The 16,263-nt window shown below is 41.1% G+C and overlaps 1 protein-coding gene across 1 annotated transcript; it reads right to left on the minus strand.

Moving 5' to 3' along the window:
* Positions 1 to 8,137: 8,137 nt before the first annotated feature.
* Positions 8,138 to 13,094, minus strand: alas1 (aminolevulinate, delta-, synthase 1). Its single transcript, XM_076141196.1, has 11 exons — positions 12,931 to 13,094; positions 11,705 to 11,937; positions 11,409 to 11,591; positions 11,186 to 11,323; positions 10,746 to 10,965; positions 10,308 to 10,492; positions 10,018 to 10,197; positions 9,725 to 9,889; positions 8,915 to 9,183; positions 8,623 to 8,785; positions 8,138 to 8,469 (listed from the first exon to the last, which is right to left on the minus strand). Exons 2-11 carry the CDS (start codon positions 11,901 to 11,903, stop codon positions 8,309 to 8,311), a joined length of 1,863 nt encoding a protein of 620 aa, XP_075997311.1. The 5' UTR covers positions 11,904 to 11,937; positions 12,931 to 13,094; the 3' UTR covers positions 8,138 to 8,308.
* Between the last annotated feature and the right edge of the window lie 3,169 nt (positions 13,095 to 16,263).

The raw sequence follows: 16,263 nt of genomic DNA on the forward strand, positions 1-16,263 counted from the left end.
GCCAGTATTGTGCCACGGATGTTTCTCTCTCGTTTAAAGGAAATACAAGTGTATTTCCTGAAGATGTTGCACTGTTTAAAGATTATTAGTCTGATGCTGATGATGAATATTCCAACTGTAGTTCATGAAATTCGATGAAGTTACTGTAACTTCCTCAACCCAAATTGTTGATGATATGACTGGCTGTGACTACAGTTTTTAATGTTATCACACTGGAGTGGTGAGGTCCTGTTTTAGGCTGTATTTTACAAAAACAGGCCATGCTTCTTACTGAATCTATCTATTATTTTTTTTACTTCCTGTTTGTGAGATAAATAAGGATCTCATTATATGTTTGCTGTAACCTCAAATAGGCTGTGTTTCTTTGTTATCACACTGGAGTGGTGAGGTCCTGTTTTAGGCTGTATTTTACAAAAACAGGCCATGCTTCTTACTGAATCCATCTATTATTTTTTTTACTTCCTGTTTGTGAGATAAATAAGGATCTCATTATCTGTTTGCTGTAACCTCAAATAGGCTGTGTTTCTTTCCTGATAACACTTCTTAGAAATGGAAATCAGGTTCCTCTTCCTTCAAATCTCACAACTACTTTAATTACACTAAGGTTGCCAATAAACACCATATCTTGATATGAAACACCCTTACTTGTGGAATTATAACATAGTGTCACAACACACCCAAACAGGCACAGTACAGTTCACCAGATTCTCAGCAAAACATTATTGTTTATGAATGTGGAGGAGTGACGAGCACCGCTCATAAAGCTGAGTGTTTACAATCCATTTCCCGTCGATATTCAATAGTAGAAGACGGAACCAGGAAGACTTTAAACTGGAATATTTGTAAATAGTTGTTCATGTGCATTCATTACTTATGAATGTAGTTGGGTATGATAATTAATCAAACACGCCCGCACACGCACACGCACACGCACACGCACACACACACATACACACACACACACACACACACACACACACACACACACACACACACACACCTGTAGTCTGGCAGCATTCAAGAAAAGGTTAGTTAAGGCTTCATTTCCAAATATCACTCCAGGCTTCTTCTGTTGTTTGTGCTTATCGAGAAATGGAGATGTGGAAAAGCTCAAATAGTCTTGTTTTGATCAGTGGATACACAAAGCAGCCATGTGATCACAGTGACATCTGAAATTGAGCAATCTCTAGTGAAGTGTTTCCCTGCACGTCTCCTTGAAAGTTTTTCTATCTGAGTCTTTTAAATCAGCTCATGTGTGAACACGTCCAAGGCTGCGTGGTATCAGTGCCTAGAGTAATTTTACACTTTTCCAAGGAAGCGTAGTTCACTGAAAATGCTGCACACAATACACAATTTACTGTTCAGTAAGCTACACGTGTATTGTTATTCATTTTATCTTTATTGAGTAGAGCTTGAGTAATTTATGACTACCATTAAAACCCACACAGTGCTCTAATATTATCTGTATTACTTTCTTGAAAACGTTTCTATGTAGGTATGTGGTACTGCTGCCCACCAAAATATCTGTAACAGTTATTCTTGTTAGCAGATTGATTTTCATTCAATATTATTATTTTAGCCACGCAGTAGACTTGTACTAAGTCCTAGCAGACGGTGAAATCACTCAATACAAAAAGGAAACATTAATTTCAATGCATATACAGTTTTTGATAAATGCAACATTTAACTAAGGCTCTTTCAACCCTGTCAGCCTGCTGTCAAGTTAAGAATAGAATGTGATCATTCCTGTTATAAAAGCCACTTTTGTGTTGCCAATGACTACCAGTGACAGCATGTTATGGATGACCTACAAGTCCTACAAAACAAATATAACATAGACTACATAGAGGTACACATCCGTTTACATGCAGCAGCTTGCAGAATGACTGAGTCATATTTGTGTACTTCCAAACACAAACGTTGTGGTTGTGAATATTAACACTACATTGTCCCTTTTGTCAGTTTTAATGGTGTGCAAAGGGAATGGATATATGGTTCCTTTACATGTGTATGTAAGACACTATGTAGCATATATTAGAACATATATTTCCGGCACAGAAATTGTCTGAATTTACAACACAACAACCTAACCAAAATGAAGGAATATTGTTCAATAATAAATAGATAAGTTAAGTTTGTACATCCACCTTTAGCAGCAATATCCTCAACTTATTATCTAGTAAACTAGTTTATCAGTTTCTCACATTGCTTTGTGAGGATTTTTGCCCACATTGCCTGAGTAAATGAATGTTTGAGGGCATTCATCTCTCTTCAGGTTCAGTCTCAGCATCTAATTCAGTTTGAGGTCTGAACTTTAATCTGTCCATCGCAACACCTGGATTCATATTGATGTTTTTTGGCCATTTTGTTTGCTGCTAGATTTCGTCCTCTTGCAATTCAACAGAAACTAAATTCAATAAACTACTCAATCGTTGTCTTTGAGGCTATCGTGTACAGCTGTGTGTTTTACCCTTGACTCATGTCTCACGGCCAATGTTGCCTGATGCCCTCTTACTTACATGGTTTTAACAGTTGTTGCTCTGGCAGCCTGCAGAACTGCATAATAGCTAAGTCATTATGCTGTGGCACTTTCTGTGATACACTCTCACCCACAAAGGAATAAACTGATTAATGAGGCGTCACACATTGAACTCCAACAAGGTGGTTTAAAACACAGCATTCAGTGTCAAAGCAACTTATGCCAAAAACTCTCTTTTCTGGTTTGTCCCAGTTATCACGGTGTACGTGTTGCGTGACCGGTTTTAGCATTGTTTGGTGAGGGAGCAAGGGACGAGGGGAGTGACTGTTATCAGCCAAGTCACTACTGTTCTTGTTGAGCAAGCACAACATTTTCTTTTGTGTCACGCACACAACAACAATGCTCTCTCTCTCTCTTTCTCTCTAAGACACACACATACACACACGCACAGAGAGACTTACATAATTCAACACACAAACTATTTTCTGTGGTACACACAATTATGCAATACCGGGAATGCCTACGACTGTATTGTTTGGTAGGAATGATGTATTTCAACACACAAATGGAAGTTCCTACTACTACTATGACGGAAGCAGAAAAACCTGAGCCAAGAGTAAGTGGAGAAGTGGGAGGAGATGCTATTATCTGTGTACCGTAAATGCTTTTAAGGGTCAGATATGCAGTTTGGCAGCTGTGCCACAGAGGAAAACAGGCTGCCATGTTCTGAAGGTAAATACAAAGTTGATTTCCTTCATCCTTGTTCCTGCTTCAACCTCAGACTGTCTTCTGACTAAGGTGAAGATTGTAAATGGTTACAACATTTTCAAGCTATGTTAGGACAATATGAACACATTGTAGGGAAATACCAGGAAACACTTTACCTACAACCCACAAAGAATAACAAAGGCTCAAGTTTGGAAACATATTCTATAACCACAACACTACAGCTATTATTCCTACTATCAGTAGTACTATTGCTCATTCTAACTGTAAAAATAGATACAAAGTGATCCCCTTAGTGTTACGGTTAGCTCTTAATATCCTGCCTCTGCAGACTCCTGACCAAGGCCAGGGGACGTTGCAGGACAGAGTGGGAGAGGAATGCCACGTACTGGACACTGGCCAGTCTACGTGCCTGACCATGAAACAAGGTCAGCCACGCAGATCCAGAAAACCTGGAACTGGGACTTCTCCTTGTGCACTAGTACACCTGCAACCAATCCCACACATAATGTCTGTGAGATTAATGATATGTATACTGATTATTGCAAGGAGCACACACAGAGTTCTCGTTACAAAATGTTTCTTAACATTAGAGTTGTACAGTCTGACAAAAGGTCACAGACTAACAGATTTTGCTTCCTGGGACCTGACTGGAATTTACCTGAAAGTACAAGCATTGCTGAGATGGACAATGATGCTACACAGTCCTTTGTGTCATTGTCAAAATAATGAAAGAGAGAGAAAAAGAGAATATGTCATCCATTCCTCCAACCGTCCAATCAGGGCGGGACACTCACAGCCCTTCAGCACCTGGTTTTCATTCCTCTCCTGTGCCAGTAAACCAGAGAGGAAACTTATTGCCATTAAAACCATGTGCAGCGGTTAAACAAAGCCAGTCAATGCATGTCTCCCTATGTTACATAGACTAAACCATCTTGCCTTAAACATGTATCTAGTAACTGACTGAACCTCCTTTAGCAGTGATCACCACCAAAAGTTTCCCTTGGCTTTGGAGCAGAATTGCACCACAAAGGAAATTTTAGAGCATTCCTCCCCAAAAGACTCACGAACCATCCGGATAGTCTTACACAGAGGTGGTTTCCTTTGTTTTATTCAGTAATTCTGAATTTGCCATAAATTGGAGACATGAATAGATATTTTCGAGGTATTTTACTGTCATCCTCAGGTTCTTTTTACTTCCTTTACGACCTCATACAGGCTGTGATACTATTAGGAATGTTGGGCCTGCTCTGTAGGCCCAACATTCCTAATGTAGGTCGACCACTCCTATCAGAAGTAACAACCAACAATTAGTCTACACCCAGGCTATTAAAGATTCATTTGAAAGCTCTCCTTGCTGGGTTAGATTTCCACAACTGAACATGGACGTATCTGTGTCTGAGCAACTAAACTATAGTGGAGACTATAGTTGGAGAGGCTGTTTTCTGTAGTTTTTTCTGTTTGTTTTGTTTGTGTAACCCTCCACGTCTGTTGCAACACAGAAAGACACATTTCAACAAACCACCACAGCAGAACGGATTGAACGGCAGAAAGGGCAAAAACCATTTATCCTTGTGAGGTAATCGCCTCACCTTGAATGTGACCCAGTGTTGTCAGTGTGAATCGTGCAAAAAGTCAGAGGCAATCGACAATACATTGTTATGAAATATACTGGTTTCTTTCACTTGTTTTGAAATTTGTTATCAGTCAGAAAGAGGAACACGTTTTAATTAATTAATTGCTTTTTCTCTCTTGCTAATGTTCCTAAGGTACCATTGTTAATCTCTTTCTGCATTTCAACTTGGCCAACACATCAAAAGGAGCTTTCACGATGGACTGTGTGAGTCCATGCACAGTACATGCACTCACACGTACACTTCACCATTTGTGCTTGCTGAACCAGTTAAATCATCTCATAACAGCATTCCAGGGGGCCCCTTGAACCCATATCTTAACACTGATGGTAGCGAGGCATATTATGGGTTCAAGATATGAAAGAACAGAACAAAAAGACTCTGTTCCATCAAAATAAAGATGTTTGACTGGTCCTCTAGTTGGTATTGGACATTTAAATAATCAAACTCAAACTTGAAAATTGGGAAACAAAGACACACCCGTTACAGAAGCGTTATTTTAATTATCACAATTCATTTCAAAGCGAATTCATCCTGAAAGATGACATTGCATTCCCCATAATGGATCTATTGTTTTGGAAACCCAGCTGCAATAGGGGGTCAATATCTAAGGAATGTTTCTAACTTTGAAACCAAATACTGTTTTATCAACTTCATGCAGCTGTCCATGAAGATGCACGTTGACAACTGCACAGACAGATTCATAATAACATAATAACTAAATAGTGTGTGTGTGTGTGTGTGTGTGTGTGTGTGTGTGTGTGTGTGTGTGTGTTGGGTGTGGAGGATAAATCCATTTTCCATTTTGAATGTACGTGACAGTCATTTCTATCTGTTAATTCCTCTTAACTGCAGCCAACATCTGACCTTTGTGAAACAGATTAGCTCTTCAGTCAATCAAGTGAGCTGGTCACCTGATGAGTCAAAGGTCAAAGGCCAGAAAAAAGAATATCGATAATCACTGAGAAACCTGTTTGGTCTTTTGAACCAACCACTGTGCACATAAATCCATACAGTTATTGTAATGCTATATTGTTATCTGTCAGTTGACCTCAAATGACAGACGCCTGTATTGAGTTAAGGCCAACAGGCTTTCTGCTGGCTAAAGTTAACTACATTACCTCCACACTGCCAGACAACAGTTATTACTGTTATCACATTACTTTCCAGGCATTTCCTTTTTGTATAGCCAGTATAATTAAAATGACTCAACCATACATGGCCCCACATACCACGTCACTGTGACATGTTTGGTTTCCATTTAGGGTTTCCAAAGTGTAAATAGGTTGGTTGCCAAGGCCGACAAGCTGAATCAGGCGACCTGCGAAGTATTTCACTCATTGTAACTGTGAGTCTGCGGTGCGTTTCACTGCTCCTTGTTATTTTCTGGACCACCTGAGTGTTGGAGAGGAGTCGCCATGGAAATAGTGAAGAGGACTGATCAGTGGGGGTCAACAGAAACTGTAAACAAAGCTGTCTCTCTCGCTCCCTCTACCTCTCTCGCCCTCCCTCTCCCTCCCTGTATAAATATGGAGGGAAGCCTTTATGCACGTGAGTCACATAGTTTAGGGTATAAAAATAGTGTGGGTGTCGATTTGCCGGCAGATATTGTGTCACGAGACTTGATAGATAAGTTCTGAGCCTTGCAAAGGACCAAAATTGTGTCACCTTCATCCATGAGTGCAGTAACCTTTTATCCTTATCCTTTTATTTATTTTAAGCTGAAATGATTTCACCTTAAAACATTATGGATATAGACTCACTTTGCTAGCATTATCTAAATTACTCCTGTAAAAACACCATTTTATTATTTGCAAAATTTAGGGAAAAAACTTGTAAGTAAGTCAAAGGTCACAATAACAAAACAATAATCATTGTCATCTCATCTCTTCATGATGTCACTTACTCATTTGTTCTTATTTATTTTTATTGATTTGACAATTTCTGTTCTTTCCTTCATTGCATATACGCATGAGTGTGTGTGTGTGTGCATCGATCGAGATGTTTGAACAGTAATGTAATTTTCTTTACAAAATGACAATAAAGGTTTTGACTTGACAGCAAACCACACGTCTTATGTCTGTGTTCAGTCATATTTCACCAGTCATCCTCCTCTCATATTTCTAAAATAGGAAAAATAAAGTTTTTCATAAAATATATTATTGCAGCATTTGAAAAAAATACAGATGTAGGCTTTTAAAGAAATGTCCTTAAACTGACAAGAAGTCAGAAGATTAGACAATTTCTGTTTTGCTATTGGTTTTTGCCCATATAAAGCCTGAATACGCCATGTCATGCCACTCCAACGTATCTTCCTGAATGATAGCACTGAAATGGGTAAACTCAAAATGGACATTTCTTAAAAAAAAACACCACATCATTTCTTCACAACAGCTTTAAAGGTTTCTCACTTCCGTTTCCAGAGCAGTTACTGTTATGAAGCAAAAGTGTGGTCATTATGTCACAATTTTCCTTTGAAAAACAGCTAAACTGATTACTTGTGTAAATAGCACGACTGTATTAAAATAATTGATGTACCATCCCTCCTATTTCCCCACAAATCTAAAACTAAAGGGTTCTTCAAGTACTTCAGGTGCTTGTGAAAGAAAGCCTGAGGAGGTTTTCTGTCAGCTCCATCACCATAGCGAACGTGGGCTGTGTGTGATAGATGTGACAGGCTGCCTCAACAAGCTGTTCAACAAATCTGTGCGGTGCTCTACTCGAGAAAGATGAAGTCTGTGTGTGGCCGTCTGCTTCACCTTTGTTGTGTTGTGAAATTGGGTCATTTAAAGGTCTCGCACTAGCATTTGCCTGCTGAAAGTGCAGGATAGTGGGTCAGTAGGTAGTAGCTCTGTAGCTCTAGTAGTAGCTCTGACACACACAATCACATACACTAAGGTTTTAACTCTAAGCTAAGCGTCTTAACCTTTCATGGATGCACAGCAGCTAATTTACACCTGCTGTTTTACAACTAGGGCAAAAACCTAGGCTAGTATGTAGGCTAGTGGATCAGAGTAATGGGATTCCTAACATCACCAAAAACATGAATTATCTTCCTTGTCAGAGGTCATTTATTTTCATTGTGATTGTTTAGAACATTAACCAACCTGTGTTCATTTCAAGTGTTTTTCTGCCTTAAATTAAGGCTCATAGTTTGATATAGTTTATCTGCCTTCTTGTAATAACTGCATTACTTTCTCTGTGTATTCATTTTTGCAGTCTTATCTAATCGGCAGTTGTAGACTACAAGCACGCACACAGACCATTTAAACTCAAGGAGGAATGCCAGACAAACAGGTCAGCTTGCTTAGTGCATTTTATTTTGAGCATATAGAACATTTGGAACATAGAATATTTTAAATAATATATCTGTAGGAGACTTATCAAAGATAAAACATTATATGACAGTGATAGAGGAATGGGTCTTGAGTTTATATGTGCCATCTCTAGCTCATAGTGCTGACTAGTGTTAGGCGCAGGCAGAGATTGGGTGGCTCAGACCACTAAAGTAAGACTTTTCTCGCTCGCTCATCAGCTCAAAGTGCAGCGGCTGCTGGCAGAAGGTGCACTCTGCTGAGGAGTGCGGGTTCAGCTCCAGGCCCACCTCTGTCCAGGTCTGCACCAGCTTCTCTATAGGCACAAAGGAGGGGAAGAGACAAGGCTTAGACTTCTACTGCTTAATGCCACTGTCACACATGGGCACTAATATCCAACAGGAAGAAAAAACCGTTACTCAAGTTATACCAAGTGAACTTCATGGTACTTTAATACTGATCATCTTACCAACAAAGTATTTCATCATCTGAGGATTGTGGTGAGGTGTTGGAGCGATGCGCAGAAGCTCCTCCCCCCGGGCGACAGTGGGGTAGTTGATGGCTTGCACGTAGATGTTGTGGCGACTCATCATGATATCGCAGACCTCCGTGTTCTTCTCTGCATTTGACACCTAAGGAGCGAAGAAGACAAACATCAGAATGGACACACCAAGAGATAAACAGAGTAAAAACTAATTTGATTGTGGCTGAGGAGCCAATTTGTCAACTTTCATGCTATTAGAACATGAATGATATCGTACCCGGACAGGTATGATGTGGCTGGGGCAGTGGATCACGGGCAACCCCGAGTCCATCAGCATCTGCCTCAGCAGCTTGACGTTGCGCTGGTGCTTCCGTCTCAGAGTGCGGCCCTCTTCACTCTTAAGGGTCTGGATCGACTGCCTCGCTCCGGCTAACAACATCGGCGGTAGAGACGTAGTGAAGATGAAGCCGGCGGCGTAGGAACGAACCGTGTCCACCAGGGAGGCGGTACTAGCGATGTAGCCGCCCACGCACCCAAAGGCCTTGCCTGATAGAAAACAAATCATGTTTGGTTGGCGCCACAAGCTTTCCAGACACAAAATGACACTTCTGACACTAACAAATCCGGTGAAAAACATGTTTTTGGGGCCTCAGTGGTAAATGTTCTACATTAGAAAAACACTACATTCATCTCAAGACAGTTTCAATTACATTCTCAGTGGTGCTGGACCATCTTGACATGGCAGCAGTAGGAAAAAAAAAGGAGCTACAGAGCCATCAGGAATAATTGTCTCCTCAGCTGGACAGCCCCTCACAGACACAGAGCAATTAAATAACGGTACAATAAACCCTCAGTCTCCTAGCAACAGCACAGCAGCTCAGCTTCAGCAGGGCTCCTTTGAGTCCCCTGGCATATTAGGTGACACAGCAGATGGCCACATAACAACAACAAAACACGTTTGTTAGGTGCATTCAACAAGTTGGGCGTAGTTGTTTTGTGAAGAATACGGCAGATATCTAGTTAACATTGCGCGATCAAAACTAGATAATCAGTACTAATCATTGTGTGAAGCAGTTGAGACACTGACCTAGTGTCCCTGAGACGATGTCAATCTTGTGCATGACACCATCCCTGTCCCCGATGCCTCCTCCCCGAGGGCCATACAGGCCCACGGCGTGAACTTCGTCTACAAAGGTGATGGCACCAAACTCGTGGGCAACATCACACATTTCTTCCAATGGACACACAGCACCTGTGTTAAAAAATAAAGAAAATATATCAGTCAGTCTGGTTTGCAATTTATAAACTACATTCGAATCATTAATTTAACGAATACCAGATCATTGAATCCTACAGATAATTTCATAACTTCAAACTGACCGTCCATGGAATGAACCGTCTCAAAGGCCACAATCTTGGGCTTGGTGGGGTCTCCTTTCTGAAGCTGTTCTCTCAGGTGGGCTACATCATTATGGCGGAAAATGAATTTCTTTGCACCACTGTTTCTGATTCCCTGGATCATTGAGGCGTGATTGCCTGCGTCAGAGTAGATCTCACAACCTACAATCGAAAAGACAAGCAGCTTATTGAAAACAGCCATTTTGATCAAATGAAACACACCAAATAAAACAACCTAAAATATGGGTAAATGCTGGAAGTGTAATGCATACCAGGTAACATCTTGGCGAGGGTGAAGAGGGTGGAGTCGTTGGCCACAAAGCAGGAAGTAAAGAGGAGCGCGGCATCCTTCTTGTGAAGGTCGGCCAGTTCATGCTCCAGTTCCACGTGGAATTTACTGGTTCCCGAGATGTTCCTGGTACCTCCTGCTCCTGAACCATGACGCTGTAAAGTATCCCTAAAACACATTACAGAAAACAACACGTCTTTGATACTGAGTTTAATTCACTTCCCATGTGAAATGCAAGTTGCTGTAAGTTAATGATAGCTTTATTAATAGGAACAAAACGTGGGCATGGTGTTGCTACACAGGTATGCCAAGTTCAAATTAGCTGATAGGAAAAAACCCACACCTCATTAACCGCTTTGCAGTAAACAAGTGCAGCGTTTTCACACCACAAAAACACAAAAACAACCGGGCCGAAACTCACATGATAGTTTGCACGACACGCGGGTGTCGACTCATGCCCAGGTAGTCGTTGCTGCACCACACGGACACCTCCCTCTTCTCCTCTAGAGAGCAGGTGAAGTCGTCGGCCATGGGGAACTCGGTGGCCAGGCGGTTCACCGTCTTAAACACGCGGTAGGTGTGGTCACTCTTCTTCTCTTCTATCTTCTTTTCAAAGAACCCGTCGTAGTGGAAGTTTGAGACTGTCGGAAGGAGAAGAGTGTAAAGTGTGCTATACCGACACAGATTGCTTCATGATAACTGATCTGATTCCTAATAAGCTCACAACCTCAGTGCCACTTGGAGCAGCTACCAGTTTTCCTTAGATAATATACCATATATTCCAGTACATGTATATACACATTTATATATACAGGCAGTGGAATATGGTACAAGTTAGAAGCACTTTTCCAAAACACTTACAGCTGGTCGGCAAGTTGTCATGCAACAGGTGAGAGACTCTCTTGGGGCGCTGTTTCAGGAGGCTTTTAAAGAGAGTGGCTTCTTCACCTCCAGTCACCTTAGCCATGCTGGCCTGCTTCATCTGTGCAGCGGGCACCTCTGAGGAGCAGACACATACAAAACTGTTGGTATACAAATCAATGAGCCTGGACAGTGTCAAATTGTGTATTAAATCAAGTCTCACCTTTCTGGACAGTGCGGACCTCTTGGATGTCCTCTTGGAATTCCAGGCCAACCTGGCGGACCACGCTGCTGTTCTTCTGGCCCATCTCAGCAGCCAGGAACGGGCATTTGGAGGCAACCGCCTGACCTGTAGGTGGCAGAGGGTGACCAGCAGGCAGCTTGGGCTCCACTCGCTGCTTGGGGCCTGGATGTGGAGGAAGGGAATACAACTTGTCAGCCAAATACGCTGTTGTATATCAAGCACAGCACGTTGTTAACTTAAGCCTGGAGATGATATTAATATTGGTATTAAGTTACCTTCACTGGCAGTCCCGGTCTTCTGGTGGAAGGCGGAGGTGCAGAGGGCCCGGGCCATGGATGGGGCCATTGGTTTGGAGGCCAGTTCCATCATGATGGGACATTGCTGGGCATAAACTGCCAAAGCCTTCTTAGACTGCTGGAAGAAGGCCTGGGGCACACGAGCCACGAAGGGACAGCGACGCACTATTACATCCATTCTCTGCAGCGGTGACGATGATTGTCCAAATTATCTAACGGGTAGAGAGAGAACACTTATGGTTAACAACGGCTGCTGTTACATACACATTGAGGTAGACAACTATTTATCCATCTGCATTTCACACAAGCTTACAGACTCAATGTGATTTGCCAGGGCCATTTCAAGATCATCGACACACAATCTAAAGAAATTGGGAGAGTTACTCATTCACTTCCATAATTTCTGCTGTGCATCTTTTCCTTAGTAAACCATTATTCTAATGTCACTATAACAGTCACAACACAAACTTCAGTATTGCCACTACTATATTGTCTTAGCGAGGTCAGATCTGTAATGTTACACAGCCTCTCTGTCCCTGGAGCTTAGCCTTGCCCCCATATGGGCCCAAGTTCCAGGAAAGAATTTTCCGGGATTCAGTCGCTTCCACACACGTTGACAAAGTAAATCATAAACTGGAAAGAAAACCCATAAAAAAACACAAAAAACTACACTCCATCTTTGTGTGACTGAAGTAGTTTAAAAAAGTTAAATCAATGTGCTTAACCAACGACTTAGCCTGACAGGAATTTTCATCATATGTTCTGTCTACTGAAGCCAAGCGGGTGAGTCACGCGAGCTCAGGGAAGCTCCGTCGTGTAGAAATACATGGATCTTCCCGGCCACTTAACGTCATTATTATCATTATTAATCGTCATTATTATAAAATACTTATCTTAGTAATCAGTATTTCAAACGCAAAAATTGTCAATATTGAATGCAAGTGGTTGCAAAGACATTACATACCGCGGAAATTAAAGGACGTATGATCTATGACTTGCTGACAAACAGTAAATAATGTATTATCTAAATATACATATCACATATATAATAACATATTTCAGGAGATAAAGAAACATAGGATCCGACGTCAACATTGGACTGACCAGCCATGTACTTGCCGGTTAACCGATGTTAGCCGAGTTGCTAAAATGAGCTAAGAGCTACAACAAGCACCGAAGAGGTTGCGATCAAGAAAGCGTCTTACCTTGTGATAAGAGTCGCGTAACAAATTAATCTTCAGTGTGCGTCGTTTAATACACAGCAAATGACCGTGGAGCCAATACAACAACTTTTGAACGAATAGTTTCTTCAGAGAGACGGCAAAGATAACACAGTCGTTATCCTACACTGAGGACGAACGAAAAGGACGAGGACGGCAACCTCTTATATCAGGCTACGCGATGCACGGAAATCTCGCGAGATCGTATTCCTCTACGTCAGGAGCGTAAAGGTCATTTTGATGTCTTGCGAGTCACGCAACCACAGTGGCTGTCTGCCAGTAATAAGAGATGAATGAATCCATGAACCACTGAATCCTTCAGTAATAATCTAACAATAATTGACTATTCTTCGTCCAATGGTGGTGAAGATTGTGATGTTTTTGTACAGATAAGATTGTTTTCCTTTTTTGGAGTTGCTATTAAATTCATTCATTGGCCGCCTAAAACTCACCGAATTTAATGTGTAAACTGAGTGTGGAAAATGTATAAAATATATATGTAATGTCACATTGTTCAGCACATAATAGTCAAACTCAATTAATTCCTTGACAAATGTCTTGAAGTCACATGAGGTCTAAGCTCAACAGTAGAGAATGACAGAAGTAGTTCAACTTTCTGTATTAAAGCGCTCCCTGGTGTCGAAAAGTTATATTCATAGATTCTGACCTTAAAAAATCTCCCTGCAACTTGACACTTTTATTGCAATAATAATATTAATAATAATAATAATAGTAATAGTAAACATTACTAAATCTAGCTTGTAACTGGTTTCTTTTCTGTTGTTAGTCTGTATTTCTCCATCTACCCTTCTAACTGACTTTTGTCAGTTAGAAGGGTAGATGTCTTGACTGGTTCTCCATCTCAGAGATCCTGTTCACTGCTCAACGAGTTGTTTTGTTGTGTCATTTGTTTCCTTCCTTGTGGGCCTGAACGTGTATGTTGCAGTGAGTGAACACCTTGGGTAACTGAATAAAGTTGGGTGTCTTCCAGCCCACGCACCTCAAGGTCCAACATCCCAGGACTGTTCAGGAGTTTGACTTGATATTTGTGTTGGTTTCCCTTTAATGTCTCTTTCGCGGGTCTTCTGTACAGAAAGTTCCTGTGCCTCTCGGAGCTATGATGGCGTATGTTTCCTCATACTTGGCACTCTGTCTTAACTTGATCTTCAACGGTAGAATTGACAGCATGCTTTCTGACCCTACCGCCTTCATTTTCAGGAGCACCCTCACTTTTCTCTGATGTATGTCCTGATTCTTTGACTCAAGATTGTTTACATAAAATTGTTTGGCAGGACTTGTTTGAGGCATCCAAAGCATAACCCTTTTGACTTCAAGAACTCTACTAGTTCTTTATATGGCTGGCTCTTGATTTTGCTACACAAAGCCAGAGTGTGAGCTTCCTGGCAACACATACTCTCTGAGGTCGTTCCCCCTCTTTTGCTTGGTTTTATCGGCTTTGTATATGTACCTTGAGGCCATTTGTTATTAGAACCAATATGTTGCTTGTGAAGCTGCTTCCACAATTTTCTCTTTGAAGGATGAAGTTTCTGGGGCAAGACGACCGGTGCCACATGGTTGGAAAAGTTGGAAAACATGACATTACAAAGTCAGAATTACGTTCCAACGTACTTTCTACTGTGAAGTAAAGAAACTGCTACTTTAGTAAACAATATTGATAGCGTCAAACTAACAAAGTGATGTCACCCAATTAATCTTCAAACAGTGATGCCATCCAAACTAATAGAGTTGTAACAATAGATTACTCTAATGTTTTAATCTGATCATCAACATATTCCAAACTCTGGTGCATTGAAACCACAGTGCTTTGCTGCCCTCTACAGATCACTTTGGGTTCCTGTTCCTCTGTTCTGGTTGTATTTAGAGTATTGTTTCACATAAGTCTTTCATTACAGCTGATTTGAGATGAAGGCATTTCCTTCTGTGACAGACAGAATGGAAGGTCTAGAGAAAATCATTGGGTTGCAAATAATCATTACATTACTGTAATACAGTATGATCAATTATACAAAATACATTAGAGGAAACATGTCTTTTTGACACATAATAGTTTTTTGTATACTTTTACTTCTTGGGAAACAATGATATTGTTTTGATGATTTTAGTAATCAACACAAGATGAATTCTTCGATGAAACTTGGCTTGATCTTAGAAAAGATAGTTAAAGTAAACCATAATTTAAACAGTGAAATTGAAATAGCAATCACCTCTTGCCTTGAGGCCAAAAGCCAGTGTGACATTCTTGTGTAGGGACTTGTGTGTGCGCACACAAAAAGTCGTTTATGTCATAATAGGGTGCAACTTGTAAGGCCCGTATTGTGGTCTATGTGTAATCTTAACTCACGTCACCAGGACAGATAAACACCTAACCCACAGAATCTCTGAATTGTAATGATATAAGCCACGTGCCAAGTGTAGCCAGGGTTTTTAAATTACTGAGGTCCTGGGGGGTCAAAAAATTTGAAGAAATTAAAGGTTATGTACTGCATTTCCAGATGATAAGACTCTTTAAAACCATTTAAAGAGAACCCAAAAGGAGCAGAAATGATTCCAAATTTACAGCCACAAACATGAAACATGCGCTTTCTTGTGAACAAATGGGTGTGATGCTGTGGTGGTTTACTCAAGATTACTACTGATGAACTTCGGAGTGTGCCAAGAGGGCGACATTCCCACTGGACACAGGAGGCGTCACACAGACAAGCACACAGACACACAGACAGAATAGAATATATTTTCAACCCCTGACTTAGTAGTTAGTTCAGTTAATTATACATCCTATCTATATTTTTCACCATGACATAATTACCACAGTTCTGACCTGGGTGATCTCATACCTGCCTATAGCCATGACCACATGATGTAGCTCAGTCCATAGATTTCAGCTTGGGAACCGGAGGGTTGCCGGTTCGAGTCCCGTATGGACCAAGTAAGTGGACTGGTAGCTGGTGAGTTGCAAGTTTGCCTCCAGGGCACTGCCGAGATACACGTGAGCAAGGCACCAAACCCCCAACTGCTCCATGGGCGCCATATAATGGCTGCCCTACACCTCTGTGATGCATATGTGTGAGCAAGGCATGTGTGTGTGTGATTTGAGGGGGTGCAAGATACATTTCAATTGCATGCCATTTGCATGCAAAATGACAATTTTTTTTTATTGAAGCAGATATTGCACATGACATGATTGTGCATACAGGTGAAGGGAATTTTGGAGATCATTTTTTATACAGAAAAAGGGTAAAGAGAAGAGAGAGAGATAGAGAGAAGGGAGGCAGGTTGTGACATCCCTACTATTGTTGT

The sequence above is a fragment of the Genypterus blacodes genome, unplaced genomic scaffold, assembly GCF_046128005.1.
Source record: "Genypterus blacodes isolate CSIRO-AG114 ecotype Tasmania unplaced genomic scaffold, CSIRO-AGI_Gbla_v1 ptg000017l_1, whole genome shotgun sequence".
NCBI lineage: Eukaryota > Metazoa > Chordata > Actinopteri > Ophidiiformes > Ophidiidae > Genypterus > Genypterus blacodes.